The 25848-nt window shown below is 41.1% G+C and overlaps 1 protein-coding gene across 2 annotated transcripts; it reads right to left on the reverse strand.

Moving 5' to 3' along the window:
• Window positions 1-36: 36 nt before the first annotated feature.
• LOC110044643 (uncharacterized) lies at window positions 37-23633 on the reverse strand. 2 transcript variants are annotated; one of them, XM_089291479.1, is made up of 27 exons: window positions 22766-23630; window positions 20558-20789; window positions 18601-18914; window positions 17607-17653; window positions 16392-16494; window positions 15380-15505; window positions 14737-14913; window positions 13904-13991; window positions 13693-13793; window positions 13446-13512; window positions 12550-12658; window positions 11947-12025; window positions 11004-11182; window positions 10369-10450; window positions 9820-10076; window positions 9170-9398; window positions 8703-8759; window positions 8000-8095; window positions 7507-7577; window positions 7206-7365; window positions 6534-6704; window positions 5968-6149; window positions 5086-5269; window positions 3925-4063; window positions 2596-2746; window positions 2221-2293; window positions 37-1326 (listed from the first exon to the last, which is right to left on the reverse strand). In XM_089291479.1, exons 1-27 carry the CDS (start codon window positions 23072-23074, stop codon window positions 847-849), a joined length of 4263 nt encoding a protein of 1420 aa, XP_089147605.1. In that variant the 5' UTR covers window positions 23075-23630; the 3' UTR covers window positions 37-846. The 2 variants fall into 2 exon arrangements, 1 of the variants encoding a protein (XP_089147605.1); XR_016207831.1 differs by having other exon boundaries at window positions 1248-1326; window positions 2221-2288; window positions 22766-23633.
• Window positions 23634-25848: the final 2215 nt, after the last annotated feature.

A 25848-nucleotide genomic window follows, 5' to 3' on the forward strand; every position in this document is an offset into this window, starting at 1 on the left:
GTATCCTAAATATTATTAATCGTGTTTCGCCAGGTATTTCTTTTTTCACCATTGTGACTTTTTAATTGAATTTCTGTTTCTGTTGTAATTAGGTTAAATCAACTACTTCACAAAACGAAAGGGAAATTATTACAACTGTTGAGTGAATATCAGCAATTCTGAATGGCACCATTCAACAATGAATCTCTAACACAAATCTATAGATCTGTTGTCGTAATCTTATAGGGTCCACAACAGCCTATTCCTACTTTTCTTGAGGTTTAATTTTACTCAGGTACAATGTATGTTAGAACAACAAATTTTTTCACGCATTTTATTAGGTGGTCAGGTTTCTGTATGTGTGTATGTCCGAAGGTTAGACTTCGCTCGTCGATGTTCAGAATTTTTTTTTCTTTTGGCTTTTTAGGCCAAGAGTAAGAAACACGTTGTTTTTATCAACAAAAATCACAGCCCGCTTGATTTGGGCGGATGAATCGTACAGGAAGGATGGTGAGGTGAGGGGGAAGGTGGGTGGATGCCTACTAGAGAGTTATTGCTTGCAATATTGCGTTTAAGTATCGCGTGGCTAATTCCATGATCTTTAAGAAAGAAAAAAAAAGAAAGTGTACAGTGGTTGTGCTCGGTTTACCAGAACTCCACAACGAGCAGTCGGTTTTTGTTCCTGAAATCCTCCCCGCCATTAAAAAAGTTAAAATTGTGCAAATTCGGCCAATGATAAGGAAAGCATTTTCTTCTCATTGGTGTATTCGCGTCGCTTGCTAGGAAAAGAAAGGTATTATCCATAGTCTAGACAACTCAGTGCCCCATCACCCTCCCCCCACCTTCACATAATCAAATCATCTTGCTTCAATAGGAAATAATTAAATCGCCGCACGCATTTTGATAAATTTCGCTCTCTTTCTTGGACTTATTTCTCAATTCAAGTCCAACATCTGTCTGTGCGTTAACGTTATCTAGCAGATTTCGCCTCAGCAGGAGCCAGGCACGTAGAAAAAGAAATAAAAATAGTCCAGCAAGCAAGAAGAACAGAACACACAACACTATTAAAACAATGTCAATGGCGTCGATGGACGCAGTGGCATCAGTTCCCGAACCTTTTGCGTCACAAGTCTGCTTGCTTTTTTCCAAATCTTGTTGAAGAGTCCAGAGCTTTCGTTGCAAACTTTCACAACTTCCAGTCGGAGTTTCGTTGTGCGGTACGCACTGAAAATTTTCTACGCCTGCGCAATACTCCGTGGAGAAAAATACGCTATCAGGCGCGCTCTTGTAACCAGTGTTCTGACGAATGATCTTCCCGAGCGTAAGGGAATGGACCTGGTCGATTTCCTGTGAATGCGAAGCAAAGGGATAAATTTGTGAATACCCTACAGTTTGTATTAAGTGCATGTTCTCTTTCCCAAGGGCATCTAATGTGGACCTTAGTGTGAACCTTAATACGCTGAACTTAATCTCAGGAGGATTGTTCACATCACTCAATCATAGTTAATAGAGGGAAATGGTTGAGAAACCAGGCAAAGTTCTTTGTCGTATGTCTTTGCTGGCTATTTTGGGGGTTGACTCTGCACAAAACCTGAAAAAATCCAAAAGGTGGTTATGTGTGCTCCTGCCTGTTTGTTTGTTTCTTTGATGTTTACCTACCTTCTTAACCATTTCCCCCTGTTAACTATGACTCAACTAGCTTTTACAATGTAAATTTATTGCCAAGCAAAGAGCAAAGAGGAGAGACCATCGACAACGGTAAGTAACCAAAAAATTCTAAAACTAATTTTGAACGAAATCTCTCGCAATCTGTTAGTAAACTTTAGACGGTACCAAACAGGTTAGAAATGGTGTCAGTTTTGTTAGTTTCTTCAACCATAAAATGACATTCACAATTATTCCAAGCCTAACCTAGGTAATGGTTTGAACCCGGGAGTATCAATAGTTCGTCTTGTGTGATCGTCCGGGTGAGGGTAGTTCTGAAAAGAACTGTTGTTGGTGACTGACGTTTCGACATCCTGAGCTGAACGGCCACGCTTCAGAGTCAAGTCAAACTGAAGTTGTTTGTCAGTCGATGTTGTTTTTAGTGTGGTCCGTTGAGACTGCTGTATTACCGAACTTTATTAACTTCTTATATGTATCTGCTTCAAACCTCCTGAATTTGAAAATATATCTATTATGGTAAAATTAACCAATCGTGACTTGTACAGGATAATATTGGTACAAAAGCTGTTCATTTACCTCTTGAGAGAGATAACGCTCGTACCAGAACCTGTCTCCGTCTCTGATTCTCAAGAAATTACGCATCACTATTCTGCAAAAGAAAATGCTTAAGTTACTTTACCGTTCCAAAAGAAAATAACGTTATCCTGTGCAGAAAATTCCACCTCTTTGTCAGAAACCTAGGTGAGTGCATGACACCTAAGAGACTTCAGGATCATTAACCCAAGATCACTCGGATCATGGTGCATCAAAGGAATCAATAAATCCACGCTGGGATTCACCTGTTCCTTTGATGCACCATGATGCGAGTGACCTTGGATCATAAATTTGATCCGGATCATCCAGAAGGAAAGCACCCTTAGAAACTACTTCACTTTGTGAAACATTACTCACGTTCTAAAAGTCGGTCCCAATTCACTTCGATGTTCATGCTCCTCGGCTAAGCCTGCTACCCATAAGTCTACATTGTTTCTGTCTTGGTAAAGATCCTCAAATTTAAGGGCAATCTTGGAGTCGTTGGTAATGTCGGCGAAACTAGTAATCTCTACGCAAAAGAAAAAAATCATTTATATCAAAACTTCTGGAACTGTGCCAGGTTGTTCAAATTAAATCAAGACAATCTAGGATTGGCTTTAATTTTGATCTCATTTTTTTTTTTAACTTTTCAGTGTGGTTTTCAGTCCTATATATATTGCTCATAATTTATATGACTAGTGTCAAACTCTAAAAATAATAACATTGAAAACTATTTTTTATGTGAGGAATTAGAAAATCCCCCATTAACGATTAAAATTAAATGTGTGCTAAATTAGCACAAATGGGCTTTAAACAACTGGCCCAGGGGTAACGATCAAAGTTTAGACGTACCTCCTAACCAACGGAACTACCGGAATATCTGACTAGCTTGCGGGATGGTTAGTGCTCGACTCCGGATCAAGCGGTCCGGGTACAAGCCCCGGCCGGGGACATTACGTTGTGTTGCTGGGCAAGGCACTTAACTCTCACAGTGCCTCTCTCCGCCCAGGTGTATAAATGGGTACCGCCGATTTTAATGCTGGGGATAACCCTACGATGGACTAGCATCCCATCCAGGGAGGAGTGGAAACACTCCTAGTCGCTTCATGCTACTGAAACCGGGATAAGCTCCGGCCTGGCTCGTACGCAGACTTTACCTTACCTTGTTGCAGGAGCCCGTCACTAGGAACGTGCAACTATACCCCATATTCCTGTCACTGCGTTGTCGCAGACCAATCTATTTTTAGTTTGAATTTACCGCGAATTCAGACCCCCACAGAAACCTCAGTGGCCAATCACAAGCACAGACTTAATTTTAACTGACGTCATCATTTCACCGGAAGATTAAAAAGAAAAACAAAGTGTTTTTCCTTACCGATGTGCACTCATGTAGACCAGAACTGGCCTATTTCGCGGGAAAAGAAGCCTAAAAATAGACCAGCCTGTGAAAATGCCTTGACACAGGCTTAGTATAGGAGTTGCACACTCCCAGTGATGGGCTTCTGCTTGTTGGTAAATAGTTAGCCGGCGACACAGATGGATTTCCACTAGATAATAGTCTCCTTCACAGCCATTACCTGGGCGTCACGCAACTATGACCCAAATAACGGCTGGAACAAAGACCAGTAGCTGACTGCCTGGCGTCGTATTTGAACATGTAGCTGGTGGAAAAAGAAAGGATATAACCTTCATATATCTGTCACCAACCTTTTAGACCAAGCGCCTTACGCACAGAGTTGTAGTCTGGTAGGCCATGATCTCTTCCGCGCTGAATATTCATGGCAGCCAGGTCTAAACCACCATGGTGACCGGACGGAAACAAAACGTTACGCATATCATCTACCATCTAGAACCAAAACAAAACAAAAAAATTAAAAACCCTCGATTGACGGCATCAAGCTGAAACAAATAGTTATGCTAACGTACAGTGTTTTGGCGGAATTAAATTTGGAAATCTGATTTTTTTTTTTTTTTAATTTGTTATCAGTAGAAAGAGAACAAGGAAAAATTTACAGAACTATTTTTTTAAGGCTTTAATTTAGTTGTGTGCATAGCTGCTATGATCATTCAAGTCTTAACAGAACTAAGCTAGACTGGTATGTGGTGATTAATTAAGGGTTCTTATCAATATGTTTTAAAGTTATGGACGGAATCCAAAATGGCGCCCACTAGTAGAGGAGGCCATGTCGAAGGAAGACCGAAATTAAGCTCACTATTATCGACAGCATTATTTTACACACCAGCGACTTTATATTGAATAAAGAAAACGCTACCACGAAGCTCTTTTTCAAGGTGTACTTGACGCAACTTTATAATAAAAGAAAATCCCAAGTGGTTTTTCAAAAACAATCCGCCAGAGGCAAAAGAGTAAGCATATCAGAGTGTAGTGGCGGTAAGCGATGCAAAAGTACTAAAAAATGTCTGAAATAAAGCATTTTCGCGGCGTCGGCGGATATCTGAAACACTCAGCCAATCGTTTCAAAACGATTAGTAATACCATGTGTAATACCATGCGAAATCAAAACGGGTGAAACACGTTCTCGCAATCGCTGTTTTCGCGCGAAGATTCGTTTTGACACAAAGGCAAAGCATAAAGGGAAAACCATGCGACTTTTCAATGAAGGAAAAACATTAAAACTTTGATTGACTTAAGTGACTAATAGGCCACGTTCGATGTATCAATATTCTAACATGGCTCCGAGGCTTTCGGGTAAAAATTGTAAGTTTTTAAAGTTTCTTTTGTCTCTCAGTTACCAAAAGAGAAGTTTGTCCTGAAAACCTCGGAGCCATGTTAGAATATTGATACATCGAACGTGGCCCATTAGCTAAGGGCTGCACACACAGGCTAACTCGTGAAGGAAGCAATACCTGTAAATCGATCTCCTGTGCGGCTTGTCTCGCAGCTCCTCTAAAGAGGGGATCTACTCCCCCTTCCCTCGATACTCTTTCAGGTGAGAAGTAAGCGTCTCTAAGAGGGAGGTGACCGTAATGAGACATGGTACCATTCTCTTCAAACCGCCACAAGTGAGTGTTGACTTGACTGTGACCGAATCTGACATTGAAAGAGAAGTAAAGGCAATCAACATATTACGCTTGTGAACAGAGGGCTTAAGGTTTGTTAAAGGTTTGTATGACGACTCCGTTCAGGATAGAAAGGATTATTTATCCACAACCTATTCTCTTGTCCACAGTCATTCATACTTTTGAAATCGACCGAACGTTCTTTATTGCTCAATCAAAGATAATATCTCTCTTTCAACATGTATTTAGTAAGAAACAAAAGATTTGTGTCAGATAGAGCTAATGTGTTATCCTAAAGTACTATACTTAACGGTTTACTTTCAATTCAATCGATATTTTACACTGATTGAACACGAAGAAATATATCTTATTAACCAAGCGCGAGGGCCGTTCGGGGAGAGTTCGAGGTCTAAAAAGAACGGACCGAGCGCAGCGAGATCCGCACAAAAAAGACCAAGGGCCAATATTCTTCCAGTAAGGTCCCAAGAGAGCTTGATTAATGGAGATTTATTACAAGACCGAAACTACCAGGAAAGCTTGTTTTCTTGCGGGATCATTCGGGTCAGTGCCCGGTCCAATACTTAGAGGATATTTGACCGGCAATGGGGTAATCTGATTGCTTGAATTTAGTTCCTGGACCTCTGAACTAATTTAGTCGTGTAATAATGCTACATTCTGAAGCTGATCCTATACGTCACCTTGAACCGTGTAATTACATGTATTACGAACCTGAAAGCTGCAGTGGCCATGATGTTGCTCATGCCAACGTTGACGCTCTCATTGTACCCCTGATAAGGTGGTATGTGATCGGTTCCTCCCAACAATGCTGGCAGGTATTCACGGAACGTAATAGCCTGGAGCTCAGCCGCCACCAGGCGACGCGCGGCCTGGAATAGCTGTTCGTCTGTAGCCTAGGTGAAAAGAATGGGTCTTATGCAATTAATCTGTGTTAGTTATTCTGAGAAACAACATTGTTACGTATGTTGATCGTTCAGAGAGTCAAACCACTGAATTTCCATGTCCTTGTCGATGTATTTGAAACTGTGCAATGCCACTTGTTAAAGTTCCTTCACGGTTTGCGCATCTCGTCGATTGTAATCCGTGTCAATCTTCTCTATTCATAACCATCCTTGTTCCTTAATAGTGCATTATTATCTCTTTGCTGTTTTTCTATCTTAGAAAACTAATAACTTCAGTTTTTCTACAATTTTGGTATGTGGCCAAAATAACTCAAAATGCTGTGACTGAGTCCTTTAAGAGGCAATTTTGTGAACAGTTAGTATTGTGATATTTACCAGTGGATCTTTGTTTTTGAACTCGTCACAGAGCCTGTTATGTTCCCGCACAAACAGAGTGTGAAATGCGATCAACATCGGTTGAACATTAGCTCTTGAATCGCCAGCGGCCAATAGACTGTCTGCATCACGGCCCAACGGATTATCATTTGCTATGGCCATCGTGTTTTTCTGCTCGATAGAGAGGAAATGTTTTAACAAATCAACTGAGTGATTACCACATACCTTAAGATGACATGAAGATAGAATACTGCTACTCAGTCTTCACATTCTAGATGTTAAGCCACCATGAGTACCGGCGTGAAGTACAATTTTTTATGTCATGAAGCAAGTAGAAATAGACCCCATCTTCCCAACGCCAGGCATTGTGCTACAATTTCCTCAACCGTTAGCCGTAAGCCGCTAAATTATATAACATAGACAGTATGGAGCTCATACGATCTAAGGTAGTGTCTTGTCTAAAGGATGCAATAACGATAACCCTGCCTGCGCAGGTTCGCTGCCCTGTCGCCACTCCACCCCTAAGACCTCTGTCTGGCTGCGCCCATGCATTAAGGGAGAAAGAGAAGGATCGTGAGCACAAACTAAGGGTCTTCCCTGACAAAAGAACGTAAAGCGAGATTCGCAATCAAAAAAGGTTGATGAATAGTGTGGTCTGAAACTCCATCTTACCGGTATGAGACCATCAGGACCAAGCTTCATCTTCCCATCTTTGAATTCTCGTAACGCCCCATTCCTCATTTCTGATTCGCCATACACGACAGAGCCATCAATATATGAAGTAAGTTTATTAACCTGTTGTCTCGGAGTGTCTGTATGGCGGCCAGTGCACCTGATGAAAAAAAAAACTTTTACGATAAAAACACTTCGAGCTCATGTCCGAGTCCACTCTTGGTTTTTCGAATACTTTTAACTACATCGACCACTTTTGGTTGTTAATAACATTAAGTTCAGTGTTACTAGTAAATCGAACCTGTTGTAGGTGGAACGCACAAAAGGAAGATAGATATTGCCTTTGTTCAGAGGATCAAAGTGGACATCTCCCTGAATGAAAATAACGAATTGATCAATGATTACAAATCGATCTAAAAACTTATCATAGATTTTCGATTTATATAATTAATGCTTGGGCCGTGGTGGTAATAAAATTTGCTAGCTCGCGTGTCTTTTTTTGTGTGTGTGTTTTATACCCAGACTTCTCCGAGAGCTCCAAACAGCAAGAGATAAACTTAATCTTCTCTAATGAATTTAACAAAACAAACCAATATCAACTCAAAACCATGCTTGCTACACTGCTAGGGACCAATACTAGGGACATATTGTGAAGCACACCTCTGGGAATTTGGGGCCATAAAACCTTAAGCGGAGGGAGCTCTTGTCGAGAGGTGCTTAATGGAATAAGGATGTTATATTGGGTCATTACAGCGTGTATCAAGTATGGCTTGGTTCTTGGACTCGGAACTGACCTTTGGTACTTTAATGGGTAGCCACACGTCACTCACAACTCCTTGAAACTCGTATCGGGGCAGCGGGCTAGAGAAATCTGTGTCATGCGCCAAAAACTGAGAAAAAAGAACAAAATTTACACACACAAAAACGCAATCAGTAAATTCAGTGATTCTTAACGTCCACTTAGAAGCAGGAGTGAGCCACGCAAAAATTACACGCCCCGAGAGATAACTAACGTATTTACTTACATAATCGTGAATTAAGACCGGATTTGTCGAATTAGTGAAGAAATGAGCAATACATTTAATCCGGGGATTTAGTGATCAAACGACTAAATACCACCCGCCCGATCGACAGATTAACTGTTCTTGTTCGACTGACTGACTGACTGACTGACTGACCCACCCACCCACCCACTCACTCACTCACTCACTCACTCACTCACTCACTGACTCACTGACTCACTGACCGACTCACTGACTACCGACCGCTCGATCGACCGGCCGACCGACTGATTGATCAATCGACCAATTAACTGTCCATGTCCGACTGATTGACCGACTGCCTGACTGATCTTGACTATCTGACCGACCGCTCGAGCGATTGATGGTTTTACTGATCGATCTGACAGGGCAACTTGCTGGTGATTAGCTGCTCAAGTTGGTTGACCCTATGACTGACAAACGGACCAAAGGACTAATGAATCAAGGAATTTGTTACCTGTCCGAAGTGTGAATGTAAATCGCTTAGTCGACGGGCACTAATCTTGGATTCAGTCTACAATTATACAAAAAGAATGTGCATTAGCGTCAAACCCTTACTTAACATAGTCTCCTGTTGACGTGAAATACAAGAAACAAACTAACGAACAATCATGTGACATTGGCCATTTTTCGTCACCCCTCACTAAGCAGTACGCCAGATGTATGCCAGATATAAAATGTCACACATTAAGTAGCCTCGCCTACGAGCCTGTCGGCCCACAACTAGCAGAGCTCAACGGTTAGGGGAATTGCTACTCCCCCCGGTTATTATTAAGTTCCGCTACCAGTTTACCGGTACCCATTTATATATCGTGGGCGGAGGGAGGAAGAAACTCTGGCAAATTACATGAGCTGTTCTCTTTAACTAGCTTGTAGCTCATTAAAACACTCATGCCATTTTCCACTCCACGCAACTTTTCACACCTGTTGAAAGAGAATGTTGCTGACTTTTCTCGGTGGTGGCCTGTGAGAACCAAATCCGTTCACTTCATCAGTATATCTGCATTTTTTTGTTTGTTTCTCTTGTGGGGTGCATGTCCCAGAGGGCAGTGCGATACCGTCAGGGTACATGGCCGGTACATCGCGTGCCACGTCCTCCATTGCAGCACCCCACCGCACGTGATGTTTATTGTAAGATGTACCATCTAGACGTCTTGAAAGATAAAGAAGAAGATAAGGTCTGAGTTACAGCCTAGTAGCCTATAGGTCGGTGCTCATATCTGGTTTCTATAGCACGAAAGATCTAGAAGCATTTTAAAAACTCGTCCTTGAATGGGTTCATCACAGTATTCAATCAGCAAGAACCCAAAGATAAACCTGGCTGGAGAGAGGCACGGTGAGAGTATGACCCTTGCCTAAGAACACAACCCAATGTTCCCGGCCAGTGCACACGTTTTCTATAAGGTCACCGCGACTCCCTCCTCAAAGATAAACTCAGCAAAAGGTATTCATTAAATAAAAAAGAGATGTTAGTGACTACTTCAGAATGTTATGTCAAAACAAGGTATATCTGTTTCTAAAAACAACAATAAGAGCGTTAGAATTGCCTTCCGCCCAATATGCCCACAACTTACCTTTCATCTGTTACAGTCGGTATCGGTCCTATTTTTCTACCATCCTTGCAGTCTGCGTTATAGCTGTAGTTGCGTTGATAAGAAAATACCAGGAAACCCGAACTATTGGCGGTCAGCGGTTGTTGACCCGGACTGGGAGTCACAGTCACTGAGTAGTCGAAGACCTCAGTACTAAGCTCCATTGGATTTGTTCCGGGTTTTAATTTGAAGTTCACCGTTTTCCCATCTGAATTGACAGTTACTGTTGCATGAGGTGGCTGAAAATAAATATGGGGTTTTAACAATTATTGGAGTTATTTGCAGGTCATGTTGTTGGCTCTCGGCCAATGAAAAGGAAGAAAAAAGCGTCAAATGATAATAAAAGTTATTTTTCTTTTATTAAAATTGATTAAGAACTATTATCATAGTAGTAAACCAAACGATTTCTCAAACCCTCTCACTACGACGGTGAGATTGTGTAATGAGGGAAAATTGAACTCCAAGCAAAGAAAAACGAACAAGAATACAAAGCCTTAACTATAAGTTCTCGATGAAGATGAATTACCTTACCTGTTTATTGATCTCCGTTACTTTCAAAGTAAAGCACTTGCCAAGAGAAGAATATGGCAACGTCTTCCCCGAGTCAGCATACCTCAACGATACATTTAAAAGGATCAATCGGTTGTCAGAGTTTACTAACAAAAAACAAACTAAAGCAATCTACTCCTTCAACCGACGTGTGGTGGTGCTAATATCAAATATCTATCCTCGAGGAGACTGGCTATATGTTTTGTACGCTAGGAAGTGTGGGATATTAGCAACGACACTTGGCTTTTGACGAAAGTGGAATTTTATTTCATATCAAGATTCAGAAGCCAGTGCTATGCTTCGAAATAAAATGAAATCTTCCAAAGAAATTGTAAACGTATACAGTTCTACACAAGGCAGTAAGGGGTGAAGAAAGGGCTTCCAGTGCTTACGCCATTTTTAATTTAACTTTTTCTAAACTTTCTTTTATCTACACTATTGATTATTTTGGGATTAAGTGACATCTGCAATCAGATTCAGATTTTCGTCTTCTTTCTATGAATTTTTTCCCCCTGTTGACGGCAGTAGCTCCCAAAAGTGATTGGACGACCGCAGTTCTGGAGTAAACCATAATACATACAAATAACAAGTTTTATTTTTATTAATATGCAAATTACCTTTCTGGCTTTATGATTCGAATTCTTGTATTAGGAATCACATTCGTGTATGTCACGTCCATGAAACTAGATGGCCACGCGACTTTAACGGTAACATTACCACTCTCTCGCCCCAGTCCAAAATGAGCTGCAAGAGAGCTTTGACCCAAGTAGTGTGTACTGGAACCGATTTCTTGGGTCTGAAAAATAGTACTAATTGTTAATCTGAAGGAATTACGCTACTAAAACTGAAGTTTATTAATTTTTTACTTGCCTAAAGCCTTTCATGCATATTTTACTAAACGATAACGTTCTGCCTTACGCTTTGCCTGCCAACCCTTTTAAGATGAAAACCTGATTAAGATAAAGTTGATTAGTCCAAGTTTATTACATCAGCCTGAGTAAACCTGATTCTTAAAAGAACCAAGATTTGTCTCTTTCCTGGTCTAAAGCTTTTCATACATACTTTACTAAATTAACGTTCCTTCTTACTCGTTGCCTGCCAACCCTTTTAAGAAGAAAACCTAGCAAATCCACTGATGAAGTTGATTAGTGCAAGTTGATTGCATCAGCCTTAGTAAGCCTGCTTCGTAAAAGCTATGAGGTCTGGCATCTTGAAGATGATGTTTCCACATGAATAAATCCAGTCCAGTGTTTATTTCCCCACGCAGTACGTAAGATTTCCCGAGAATTCGTTATAAAGTGTACGTGCTTCGAGATTTGATTAGAGCTTATGGTGCTAGTTTTGTGGAGGGTAGAGAAAAACGACAAGAACCCGGAGAAAGAAAACTCGGAGCAAGAACGAGAGCCAGAAACAAAATAAACCAACATATGATACTGGGTCCAGGAACCAGAGCCACATTAGTGAGAGGCGAGCGCTCTCTCTGCCGCTGCTAGCTACTGCCGCCACGTCGCCTCTGATAAAGACACCAATAGTTCGCGGACACATTTAAAATTATTTTACCTGAGTGTGGTTGTTTTGCGAGATGACCTTCACACGGGCACCGAGACTGTCACACAACTCATCGAAATTCGAGCGGCATCTACAAACAACACCAAATGTGAGTCAAAGTAAGCGTTTCATGATAAATCAATAAAGATAGTGAATTTTAAGCTCGGTAATGAAATGTGAAAAGTGAACTTATCAACATGACACAAAGAAAAACTCGGAGTTCCCGACAGGAATCGAACCCATGACCTTCCGAACACCGGGCGGGCGCTCTATCCACGGAGCTAAGCGTTTCGTGTTTTCGACATCTATCTTATAATAAAGGAAGTTTGATCCAGTTTATGATTTTTGTCGCAAAATATGCGATTTTTGCTCACTTTCCTCTCCTTTTTTAACTTAGTCCTCTATTTTTTTCTTAATCGTATCTGTAACAAGACATATGAACCTGTTCTTTCTACGGCAAAGAAAGCCTCCAAGAAACGTTTATCATCGTTAAAGTAATCAACCTTTGACCGTATTTTAAGAGCAGAAGGGTCTAAATCCTTGAGAAAACTTTAGGTTTAACACAATGCGAATTACAAATGTACAAAATATACTTCCGACGATCAGTTAACCTACCGATGTACGACACGTATTCGTATCCACTTGTTGGACTCATTTTGCTGATTTTGATAGAAAAATGGAGCTCCCACATTATTACACACTATGATGTCTTCGTCGCCATCATCTAAAAAGAAAAATGAAATACATCTGTACTAATGACACAGTATTCTCTGAGTGGTGCACCAAACAACTCACCACGAATGACTCGCTTGTTCTTTACCCCGGGGGGAGGGGGAGGGAGTACTCTACAAAGTTATATACAGGGAGGCCCCGCCCCGAGGTACAACCCCTTATCCTTTTGCATACCATTTTGACAGAGAATGCACCCCTTCGGTATACCTCTAATTGAAAAAAGGTACTCGTTTCACATTCTTTCATAACTAGTCCGTGTTATTTTCATACAGTGCCCAGTAAATGAAATGATACAGCCATAAGGTGCGTTTGTTTTAAATACATTAAAGGCCCTTTAAAATATTTAAATGACAGATTTCCCTACCTTTTCATGTAACTTAACTTACCTACCCTTTTGGAGATCTGAAGGCTAAAAAAAGTACCCCTTTCGGGAGGAACCTTTCCCTATAGGCCATTATAGGGAGTTCACCCCTCCCCCTCCGGTTCCCTACACAACAGCAAATCAAGTTGCACGTAGGGATGTTTAGCTTCTGTACCCCTCCCGGGGAAGGGAAAGTAAGTTTACCCAGAGCCGTTTTGCGTGGATGTCATTTGCCTCTCGGATCTCGAACTCTTAACCTCAATTCAGACTGAGATAAAAAATTTATTTTTCCAATGGCTTTTTCACTTCTTAGTTCTAAAGTTCGTACACTGATTCGGGTTTCAACTTTAAGCATCTCAGATCTGAAACCAATTTCTCTCTGAAGTTTGTTCCACTAGATTTCTCATAACTTTCTTACCGTCATAGTCCCACTTAAGCAGGCCCCGTCCTTGTCCCGTGCCATTCAGGCCATACAAAGCGGACACCTGAAATTGACATGCGGAGAAAAAAGAAAGACAAAAATCTTGAGAATTTAATGAAAACACATCATCGCCTCCTTATGGTTTCCTCAAGAAATATTATTGCTGAAAAAACCTGTTACTTGTCTTGAATCACTAAGGAAAAAAAATTAATCACAGATTGAACATAATAAAACAATCGTTTACCTCTCGTGTTGTTTCATTACGACCAGCTCCGAGGTTTTGCCACAAATGCATGCTATTCACTCGAAAATGATCATCTGTTGTTGTCGTCGGGAAGTCGATACCTGATAAGAAATTGTAGTAATCGGAAAATTACTAACTCATAGTAAAAGGACAGTTCTAAAAAACCACTCCCTCAAAAACATGTACGCATATTAATTCGCTAAACGCTTACCGCTGGTCATAATGATATCCAATAATCCATTGTTATCAAAGTCCACGAACGCAGCACCCCAACCCCACCCACCGTTTGTCACACCGACCTAAATAAACAAACAAACAAACAAACAGACAGACAGACAGACAAACAAACGAAAAAGAAAACAGTCAAAAGGTACTATGATTTATGAAAGGCTCAGCAATGATTAAACGGGCCTTGGGTATTTCAACAATGTAATCAGTATGACCATAGAGCGGTTTTCAGTTGAGTATCAAAAAGTGATTAGTTTTGCATCAACTACGCTACACGATTGGCTTTAAAAAATTCGCGCCACCCGCGCTTTTTGTCAGTTACATGTAATGATTTCGAGTTTTCCTTTGTCCTTTTTGATTGGCTAGATTGATTTCTTCGATTTGAAAATCGCTCTTAACAAAGCAGTAAGAATAAATATATATCAGAGAATAACTTTGTATCGTCGCTGTATTTCGGTTTCAAGAGAGATCGCTAAACTTAGAAACATTAGAACTGATCAAGTTAGAAATTAAAGTTTAAAGCCAAGCGTGCGAAAGTTAAACGCTTCAAACAAATATTCTTAACACTGAAAAACAAACTGCGCGAGTAGGTAACTGAGTATGCGAAAAACAACCTACCAGATTAACTGAAGAGGACAACCGTATAATTGAACCAAGGCTTGGTTTTGGGAATTAAAGGGCTGAATTAAACTGTGGATTTCAAGTAATCTCTTTTTCAAACTTCCTCAGTATTCGATATAATGAACATGATTTGCTAGTTGCAATAGTCCTGCCGCTATTCTTGTTCATGACCAGCCTAAGAAACGTCTTTATCACCTGCTTTGCGATTTCTTCAAACTGTCGTCCTCCCAAATTACGGAATAGCACGTTTCCACTGCTCTCAAACTTGCAACCGAACACGGAACAATCAGTTCTGTTGTGCCATATGGCGCTAGAAAACCAGTCAAGATAACCATCATTGTCCCAGTCCCCTATCGCATGGCCCATAGCGTCCTGGAACGAGTGACAAATGTTAATTTACTTCAAGAATAATCTAGTTTACGTTAACTGTTGGAAAAATCTGTTGCAAAGGTGTTTATCTGTGAGAGTGCGAGCTCGTGGTCAGGGAACGATCACACGGCGCCAGCGGGCAGGGTTTGATGGGAAGAATATACTGCACGAGGGCTGGTGAGAAAAGAAGAATGAACAAGTGACTAGTTAACGAGGCAGATCCATCAATGATTACGAAATATGAACTTAAAACTATTAACTGTACTTTGTTTTTCATTGCAAAGATAAAAATAAGAATAGAAATAAGATAAAGCCAATTGTCTATTACAAAGGTACTAGCGAATTTATTCCCGTATAGTGGAAAGCAAAAATTAGCAAAACTTTGAACGCATTGAATGTAATTAAAATTCATTGCCAGAATTCAAGGCTAGTAGTAGCAGCATACCATCTGTTCACAAACAAGATTTACCTGCTTTGCTTCAAGGCCACAAAACTTAGTACATTCCGTGAAGTTGTTCTTCATATTCCAAAACATTTTACTGTCTCCATAGTCTGCAGTCACCAGCAGTTCTTGCCTGCCGTCATTGTCAAAGTCCTAGAATAAATCAAGATAGATTTGTTACACCAAAAATTACAAATTCGATTGCAGCATAGGGAGATCAGCATTAAGATAGCTTCCCTCAACAGCGTCTTATATGGGGTCGGAAGGTTAAAAGTTAGCAGCTTTCCTCTGATCTGTAGCAGAACAAGTGGAACCGCGACTCACTTAAATTTACACTTCCTTGGTCCGTGTGAATTGTTAACATCTTCCAGGCGGTTTCATTCTTCATTGGTAGGATACGAAAACAGGAATGTTGAACTCAAAAAAAGTGAATTCGAAGATGTGCCCCTTTGCCAGTTTGCCATTTATTTGCCAGGTACGGAGGACGAGGGTAATGTTAGTTTCAAGATAATTTAGGTCGATTTTAAAAGAACTTTGTGGTGGATTCCTGCCTTTCCCCGTAGGGTATTGATCAATTCCTGGCGAAAATTGAAAAGATAAAGATATGACTGGTCTGTTGCAGAGGGCTGTCGTGTCGCAGAGCAGCACAAATATTATGAATCCAGATAAATAGCCATTGCTGTTTAACAGCACTTTACAGGCCATTTCTGAGTTATCTTGTGGCTCTGTTTCAAAACAAGTTCTCTTGCAAAACAATTCATAAGAAAATGAGTTTGATTTGCATGAAAATGAACATGTAGGCAGAACACATTTCCATATGAATGGCTTTGCACTAAGACTCGTTTTGACACCGAGGCAAAAGACAGCTCGGAAACCTAAATGGCCTTTTACGCGGTCTATTGCAGAGGAGTGACGTCGAGCAGAACGAATATTATGGATCCCGGTAAACAGCCACCGCTACTCAACAGCACATAATTGGGAAGTCAATTTCATCGATTGTTTAGTAGAGAAGTAGGAGACTGTCACGCATTCGACTTACTGTAAATGAGGAACCAAACGTGTAGGTTCCTCTGTTGAGTAAGGACCTTTGGTAGAAATTGTCCATATCTACTCCTGCTTCCAAGGTAACATCTTCAAAATACCTGGGGAACAAAAGAATTGTTGTTAAGCATCGCTACATCCACAATAACACCTATAACAGTTTAGTTCGCCGTTGTCGAAAGGGACTTCTCTGGAAGGAATCTTGGAACAAAATGACAACTAACAAGAACGTTAAGGACTGCATTGTGTACATGCTTAGCCGCATTAATGTTAGCCTGCGTGGCAGGCGTTCAAATGGGAGGGAGGGGGAGAAACCAGAAAGTGTGAAGCGTGATTGCTGCTTTTAGCTTCCCTTCACTTTAAAAGCCTGCATTATTTTAAACCGCCAGAGACCAATAAAAAGGTAAAGGTAAAGTCTGTATAAAAACCAAGTGGCTCATCAGAGCGGCGCTTATCCCGGTTTCTGTTACATGAAGCGACTACCAGTATTTCTTCTTATCCTTCCCCCCCCCCCCCCCGCCTTGGACGGGATGCCAGTCCACCGCAGGGTTACCCCTAGAATTAAGTTCCCAGGCACCCATCTATACACCTGGGTGTAGAGAGGCACTGTGAGAGTAAAGTGTCCTGCGTAAGAACACAAAACAATGTCCCCGGCCAGAGCTCGAACCCGGACCGCTCGATCCGAAGACAAGGCACCGTGAGGCCATGAGGTCACCGCGAGGCCACTGCGAACCATGAGGCCGCCGCACTCCCACGGAAAACAATACCGAAATTAAACTCCAAAAAAGCGGCCCGTGGTTTATAGTTGACGATTGCTCAAAATCTTCACATGGTGAGATACACATACAACACCTGATAGACGGGACCGTCTTTGCTCCAAGAACTGAACAAGATTAGTAGCTAAGGCATAAGAAATCCGCAAGAAAGGCTCAAGTTAACACTATAAACCACGTCATCTTGACCATTGGTAGACCACTATATTTTTGAGAAGGGGCAGGGGAATTTTTCGGAGCAAACACTATTTATTCATTTTTTTTCGTCAGCGTCACGTCGTGCAAGATATGCTTTCAATTTTCTAGATACATTTCTCTGTCGTGACTTACTTTGTGTAACTGATTTGGTGTTTTTTTCAGAGACAACTTTTTGGGGGGTAATTGTCAACCCCAGTCCCCATCAAAAATATTACGGTCTAATCAGCTAACTAAAAACTTACCCACGTGCTTCGTATCCTCTGTTCCTAAGAAGCCTGGAAGTTGACGGCTGAAAGACAGGTATCGTACATTTAATAATTGCAAGACAATTTTCGTGAAGGTCTATGAACGTAAACCAGCGACCTCCCGAAAGATGCGAGCTCACGGTATGTCACTGAAATATCTTCGAAAATAGCAGTCGAAAATAACTGAAATAATAGGGCAAAACCATCGACTATTCACTGGCAGCCCTCAGGTTAATTCATTTCAACGTTTTTACTTCTATCCTATTGCTCTCTAAATTACCGCGGTAATGTTCTATAAATAAAACTACTTATGTTCCTGTAGTCACATCTTATGGCAGATGTTGGGCGTGTTAGATCATAAATGGTTTACCGTGTTGTTGTTGTTGTTTTTTTTTGTTTGTTTGTTTGTTTGTTTGTTTTTTTTTTTTGCCACCTTTAAGTATCAAGCCACCGAAAAATGCAAGAAGTAGCGATAGAAAAACGTGGAAAGAGCTGCCACAATGTGGCGCTCATCAAACTATCTAGCCTCGTTAATTTTAGAACGTTACGGTGTTTGTGATCTAACTAAAAATCTTACGGTGATTAATTTATTTCCAGAAAACGATAGAATGCATTTGATTTATGGTAGCATTAGCCTAGTGACGTTACAGCTTAGGAGCTCTCGCATTCAGGGGTAGAAATTTAATTAAACTACGTGATGTAGTAAGCCCGGCGAATAGCAATCATCAGAATGTTGGTGTGATTACTTCCGAATGGTGATTTTTATTTGAGAATGATTTTAAAAAAAGAGAGAATCGAAACAATGAAACTTTGAAACACTCATCATGATGACAACTTCAGCCACGAACGTTTCACTGAGCTTTTGGTGTTCATGTTACCTTAACGTTATTAGTAAAACGTAATTGTCAAAACAGGAACAAAAAATGCCAACAATTTAAATTCTCGGGAGTCAACAATTTATAATGATTGAATAATAAAAAATGAAATGTACCTTTCCCAAAGTATGCGGAAGCCATTCTGTCACGTAAATGTCGACAAACCCATCTAGATCAAAATCACCAACATTTGGTGTCATTCCAGAAAGCTTTCGTTTGCTGCTCGTCTGCATTGAACAGTTTCTCTGCATAGCTTCGTCTTTAAAGTGACCTTCATGATTGATGTATAGGTAATGCCTTCTATCGCCGAGTGTTGTCACGTAAAGGTCCAGATCCCCGTCCTGGTCAAAGTCAGCCCAGACAGCACCATTAGCGTGAGAGCTGGGTCCAATGTCTGTCTCTATGGTGACGTCAGTGAAAGTTCCATCACCTGATAAATGCATGCCATTAGCGGTTTAGTAGCATACATGTGTGTCTAGTACACCAAACGCGGACTTCTATAAATTTCTGGTCGCTACTTTACAAAGAAGATTGTGAGGACCTTTGACTCAATAAAGGGGTGAAAACGGATTTCATTCCCTTAACTTTAATCAAATCTTCCACTTTTCTCATTCATTTACAAACAAAACATATCGTTACCGATTAACGGTCTGCCACTAAGTAAACATAGACCTACAACAATAAGCGTTCCAACATCCATAGCACGTCACATTTAAGATAGATAAAATAAGATAAATGCAATATAATAAATACACACACACACACACGCACACACGAGTCTGCATACTCATTCGCCTAGATGGAGACGGCAGAGTACCTAAGAGCCCAATTCAAACCCGGACCGCTCGCTCCGACATCCCACACGCAAACCATTAGACCATTGTGCGTCCCATACACGTTTCTTTTCTGGGGCACCATCACTCTTAGTATTAAAACTAACTGACACCGCACCCAGAATCACAATTAGCCAATGAGAAGATTGTCTACTGTCCTGATATCCTACGATATCAAGGCACTGACGTCACTTGCCTGATACGGCTACGATATCAGGGTCACTTTCAAATAAAGTATTTTTCCCGTAAGTCACATTGATAAGAGGTGTCAAAACTATAAAAACAATCTCGCATTAAAATATTTAGCGTTTGTTTTCGGCGCTTTAAAGGTGTCGAAACTTTCTTCCCGAACCTCCTCCTGCGCGCCACATAGCTGGAAAGCCTAACAGATTACCGCACCCTTTTTAGTACGCTTCAGCGGATCGGAATATCAGGCTAGTTTGGTCTCGCCATTGGTATTATAGCTCGACTACGTCTTGACAAAATGCGAACCACACTCGCCTGATATGTCAGGTACCACAAAGGTTCGATTAGGTATCCTTGCATATGGTGGCTGCGCCCGCTGTACGAGAGGCAGTCAAAACCGAGGTGTCCTTCCGAAACGACGCGATAAAAGTCGCGGATCGCAAAGATAAAGATGATGCTAAAGTTGCTTTGGCCTCTTTTCATACTTAGCTCAAAAATTCTGGGTTTAATTTGACAGGGAAGAACATTTTGTTCAAAATGACACAACTATTAACCTACCAAACGACGAGCGACGAGCTAGTTGCCGAACGCGGGCGACCCGGTTTTGGCACCAAATTAAAAGCTTGGAGACAAAATATTTCAGATTAAAAACTTTTTACAATCTGATATGGGTTTTGGAATTATAAAGTTCTATAAAACCCGTTTCCTGGATATTCAATGCCATCTCCAGTGAGAAAAGTTGCCCGACTTCAATACCTTTGCTATTAACATACACTGACGTTAAAAAAGTACAGTTTTTCCCGCCTGCTAAATCCTGATTGGTCAATTCAAATAGGCGCACCAGCCGTATGCTAGGATGAAGTCAGCAACGTGACCAGCTTGGCCACTGACACGACAGATGCGCATGCACGCTTGGCGGGATCCAGAGCGTGATATTCACTCTGTGATTAAACCCTCCAGGCTATTACCAATTGGCGTTACAGAAACAAAATTGAAGATGATAGTTAGCAATTTTGAAGTATCAAAAACCGGCATGAGGCGGTCCAGATCTCACCGTTGTTTCTGTACAGGACACTCCTTCCGTCAAACACGGTAAAATAAATGTCCTCCATTCCATCTCCATCATAATCCCCAACGGCTGCTCCGCCTGTCACGTGTTCAGGAGTGCAAAACTCGCCAGGCATCCGCGCCTCCTGAGAGGAGTTGTAAAAGGGCACCACCACGTCAAACACACAATGAGGCCTCACAGCCATACTGGTGCGGTGAACATGATGGAATCCAGCGTGCTGAGGAGAACAAATGGGAAGAACAGCAAAACTCATTTGTTCGCTATAGGCGATTTCCGAGTTGCCTTTTGCTTCTCTGTGAAAAGTAGTCTTCGTGCAAACCATTCATGTGGAATTTATTCCGCCTACAGGTTCGTTTTCATGCAAATCAAACTCATTTTCATATGAAAAGTTTTGCTCGAGGACTCGTTTTGAAACCGAGGCACAAGGCAACTCGGAAATGGCCTATTGATCACAATTACGCTACTTTCTCATACATTCACGGGCAAAGTCTTGCATATTACCACCCCTTGGTTAACAAATCGTCTCTGTCTTCAACTCCCTTCCCCTCCACGACAGAATATGGAGGTGGATCTATCTAAACAAGGCCCAATAGTGCAGCATTAAGGAGTTTAAGAAAACAATGACGGCAATGGAAAAAGGAACGTCGCAAAACAAAAGGTTAAATGAGCAGAGCAGTGGCTGCGCACGTGCGTTATAATTCTTGGTATAATTCTTGCCGTCCCAGTCTGCAAAACAACAACATGAAATGACCAAATTCTGCGTTTTCTGGAGAACGTGAACCACGACGGCTGTTTCGTGATAGTTTCGACGGTAAGAAACAAAATAAATGACTTGAGAGTTTCGCGAGATTCGTAGGTAAAATGTAAAATCACTTTTTAATCGACTCCTTGGCGTCGGCGTTGTTGTTACACTCTTTCTCTTTTATACGAATATGTTTTATAATTATAGAGTGTGTTCACGTGACGTCATCAAATTCTCAAATCCAAAACTTAAGAGCCACTAAAGGTTTTATCCTCATCAGGCATAAGAGGAACTAAATTTATATCTGTTTACAACTTTCCCGCTCAATAGCGTCCTTCGTTTGGAAACCAGCGCATTTTGAATTTCGGAGTTATGGGGTACGTGACATGAAGCTAAGATCGCTTTTGTCAAAAAATATACACTTATCTCGTGATTTTTAGCCATTTTAGGAGTTAAAGTATTAGGAAAAGTGCTTGTGTAAATGTTTTTTGGTTCGGTTCAGATAATCAGTCGTCTAGATAATCAAAGTTAGTTCCAGATGTTTACACTATTTTCCGGCTGCCATATTGGAGGACGTGGGAGGTCCTCCAACATGGCGGATCCATACTAAGCCCTATAATTTTCCGCGGAACATTTCGACGAATATCTCAACTTTGGGACAACGCGCGCACACACCTTAAACTTGGAGAACTGTCTTCTTTATTTATCGTCTATAATATCACAATTTCTTGACTTAATCCACTGAATGGTTTTGTTTTTATTTTTTTAATTGCGTGACAATGAACACACTCTACAGGATATCGAGGCTGAATAGCATTTTTAGTAGCATTTCTGAATAGCATTTCTAATGCAAAAACAGAAATGTCATACGCTATAATCTAACAATATTCTCCAGAATAATTTCAGCCTAAAATCGGCAGAAAAAATAAGAATATTCAGCCTCGGCCAGGTAAACAACATTGTTATCCAAAAAAAAGTGTATTTCGCGTCACGCTCGAAGGACTGCAGAAAGCACTGCATTTTTAGCATACTTTCAGCAACACAAGTAATTTACATTACTCAGCCAAACCAAATTACCCACGTAATTTATTTATAAAACAGCCTTGACGTTTGCCTCAGCATACACTGAACATACGAGAGTTCGAAGCGTATTCTTTCAAAGAACTAGCTTGTGGGCTCCTGATGTATGTTCGCAAATTTCTCTGCACTACCCAGGGGAGGTGGGAGGGAGGGATAATGCTCACTGTCCAGAGGTAGGTGAGATTTAGCCTCTTACATGATTTAAGGGTATGGATGTGGAATTCACGAAAGAAGTTTGAAAATCCTAATAAAGTCAAATATATTTGAACAATACGAAAGTTTCACTACTTGCATCATCACGCCCCACCCCTCCCTCGTCAAGCCCTCCCGAGTGATCCAACTCACCGTTATGAAAGTAAACTGAATCTTACCTGATGTATTTCTTCAAACTTCGACTTTTGTTCGTCAGGTTTGTCATCAATGTTTGTTAATTTGTCCTCAAGACAGCTATCAAATGGAAGACCAAGAACCACGTCATTTGATAATACTTCAAGCCTTTGCAAGTTCACCTGTCTCTTCCACTGTTTCCCTTCGTTGTCAACGCGATGTTCAAAGGTATTTCCGTCGCCATCAATCTCGTACAAATCCGTGATTGCATGTAAACTCGGCGTCGCAGATGACCAAGCGTACTTGCAGAGCACGATTGCCAAGATGCGAAAGTTTACGTATTTTGCTTTCATTACGACGATTGCTGGAGTTGGCCGCTTCACGACGTTAAAAGAACGGTCACAAACAAAATTCTTGCTCTCGGTTACAAATCCATTTGATTACACAAGGTCCGACCTATCAAAATATGTGCCCCGCTCTTCGGTATGTAGTTTGACTGTATGCTAAACGATATGCGGCTGAATAAACCACTGAAGCGGAGCGATTTGCATTTCTTTTCAACGTGCTGCTACTGTTTCATGTATGATTGACTGGTCGAGACAAATCTCTGAAGTATTCCGTATCCTGCGCTAAAAGTCAAGGGGGCTTTCAGTTTACATTCTTCGAATGAGACCTCGTGTTTGAGAACTGTGTAATTGCGTTGTCCAATGAGATGCTCTGTCAACAAGCTATTTGCCTTTAAAACTCTCTCATCCGTATATAGACGTTGCGTGACTGACGTCGTGCCATCTCGAGACATCACAACGTACCAGCACCACGACACTCTAACGGATCATGACTAATCAAACCACGCTCCTGTTTTTATTCGAAACAGTACTTTTTCTAATCCAGTTAAACAAACAACGCCCCCATCCCCTCTCCACTTCCGTGTGGGTGCTTAAATCTCACATACGCATGACCTCGCGAAGCTTGTGCAACATTAAATGTTTATCTTCTTCGCGAGCATAACGCAGACGTTACATTATTGACTATTTTCACGTGACGTCATTTAATTCTAAAATCCAAAACTAAAGAGCGAAGAAAATTACACAATGCCCGATAGCGTGAGTGTTGTTAAAACGCACTCAAATCGCAGTAAAAACATGAACGAAAGCGTCCACAATTCTCACGTCTAATGAAACTGTTATCTTTCCAAAAATAGTTGTTTTGAAACCTCGCACTCGCAAACTGTGTGACCTCGATAGACGGCCTAGTAAAATCAGAAACTTATAAAAGATACAGTTAATGATTTACGGTCGATTCGATACAAACTAAAGTCAATTCGATACAGACTGAAGTTGTTTCGAAGCAAAAGTTAACTAGAGGAAATATCCCAATGAAAGTCTTCTTATCTTCGCATAGCATACGACAGCGATCGATCGAAAGAATGTTATCCCTGAAGGACAAAAATCATGTTTGTGTGGAGGTCTCGAAACTTTATCCGCCAGCTGAATACGCCGTACTTCTTCTCCGAAACAAGCCCGATTTGAAGGGAAGTCAGACTAGCCATCGTCCACTACAAAACAAAAACATTTAGCAACGTTTGACAATTCTAAACGTGGAAATGCTATAACAATTTCAGGCTGCCTGGTATCTCAAAGTTTTGTACCGATTCGACTTAGAATGTGTATCGAAACGAGTTTCGAAACGACCGGACACCGAATTGGTTGTTAATAGTTCCTCGTACGATAATTTCAAGAAAATTTTAAAACGGCTCTTTGTGGAGCTATTCAAAACGGCTCTTGTCAGAGCCACCACAAAAACAAAAGTCTTGGTCTACGTTTACTTTGATTCTTTCGTCATTGTTTTGTTGATGGAAATAATTTTCCACGATACACATTCAAACGATATATGGCTTTTCCAAAACAAAATACCTGGGTCCTTTTATCATTTGACCTTAACTCCATATTGGCAAGGCAAACGTCAGAGAATGTAGCCTACAAGCCAACCTTGTTCCCAGGCTCTATCTTCTCTGCCTCCCTTGGTCGTTGGAAGAAAGACCCTCGTTGCGGCTGGTCACGTGACCAAATGTGACACAAACTTTTCCATGGGGGTAGAGTCAACGAATAATTTTTGTCGATCTCAACTGAAGGGAAAGAAAGGCGATCGCTGGTCATCGCTATTGTAAACCACACACGGACAAATACTCAGCAAATATACCTTTGAAATTCTCCAGTCTTATTGTAAGCTTCACACAGGTCAAACGAAATGTCTTTACATATATCCAGCGTATTGAAGTACCACTCTGATTTCAACTCCAGTAAAACTGTTTCGCTGTTTCATGTTGCCTGAATTAACCTCACGGCACATTGGTCGCTATATAAAGCGGTGTTTTATTTACCATTTTGCAAAACATAATGTGTGCAAAATATAACCGTGTTTAATTAAACAACTGTCTAAATATAAGCTTACGTAAGCCTGATGCAAATGAAATTTAAGTGCAGGCTTATGTCAATAAACCTGTAAATCATTTTACAATGCTGTAAATCAAATCTAGTGCAAGTCAGCCATACTCGGCTAATCGGCCGTGTGACAGAAATACTTTTTAACATCCAAATTACCTCACAAAGAAGAAAATAAATTACCTCCGAATTGATTCAAGAGACTGATCCACCGGTTTCACTTCGATTCGGTACGTGACGTTCTACATGTGCTAACCGTCGAAAAGTTTGAACTCCATTCGGCTGCCGAATTTCCGTCTGTGAACGAAAGTCTTCTATATTTTGGAGACGGCAGAAATAATGTAGCATTCTTCATCGGCAAAATTTCACATCAAACCCCGATAAAGCGGGTAGTTTTTAGCGAATGCTCTTGGTTTTGAAACCCACAAAGTTTGCCACAGCAACAATCAAAACACTCTGCCACCCCTCCCGCCATATAGGGTTTTTTACCACCCAACCAGGGTCTTTCTTCCAACGAACAAGGGAGGCAGAGAAGAGAGAGCCTGGGAACGAGGTTGCCTACAAGCCTGGCCTTGACAACCTTTTAGAATGATTTCCCTCATGTACTTTCGTCCGAATCATCAGCGAATCATCAGCGAATCATCAAAATTTCTGAAACTGTGGGGCTGCACCCACCCCTCGGCCCG

The sequence above is a fragment of the Orbicella faveolata genome, unplaced genomic scaffold, assembly GCF_042242905.1.
Source record: "Orbicella faveolata isolate gen_17 unplaced genomic scaffold, um_ofav_v1 contig_24, whole genome shotgun sequence".
NCBI classification, from domain to species: domain Eukaryota; kingdom Metazoa; phylum Cnidaria; class Anthozoa; order Scleractinia; family Merulinidae; genus Orbicella; species Orbicella faveolata.

Excerpts from the sequence above, each read along its gene's own strand:
- LOC110044643 (XM_089291479.1), bottom strand. The coding sequence starts at position 23,074 with ATGAAAGCAAAATACGTAAACTTTCGCATCTTGGCAATCGTGCTCTGC. Across the intron at positions 12,659-13,445 it reads GCTTAAGTGGGACTATGACG|ATGATGGCGACGAAGACATC; the intron begins GTAAGAAAGTTA and ends TTTTCTTTTTAG. Across the intron at positions 11,183-11,946 it reads CGCAAAACAACCACACTCAG|ACCCAAGAAATCGGTTCCAG; the intron begins GTAAAATAATTT and ends ACTATTTTTCAG.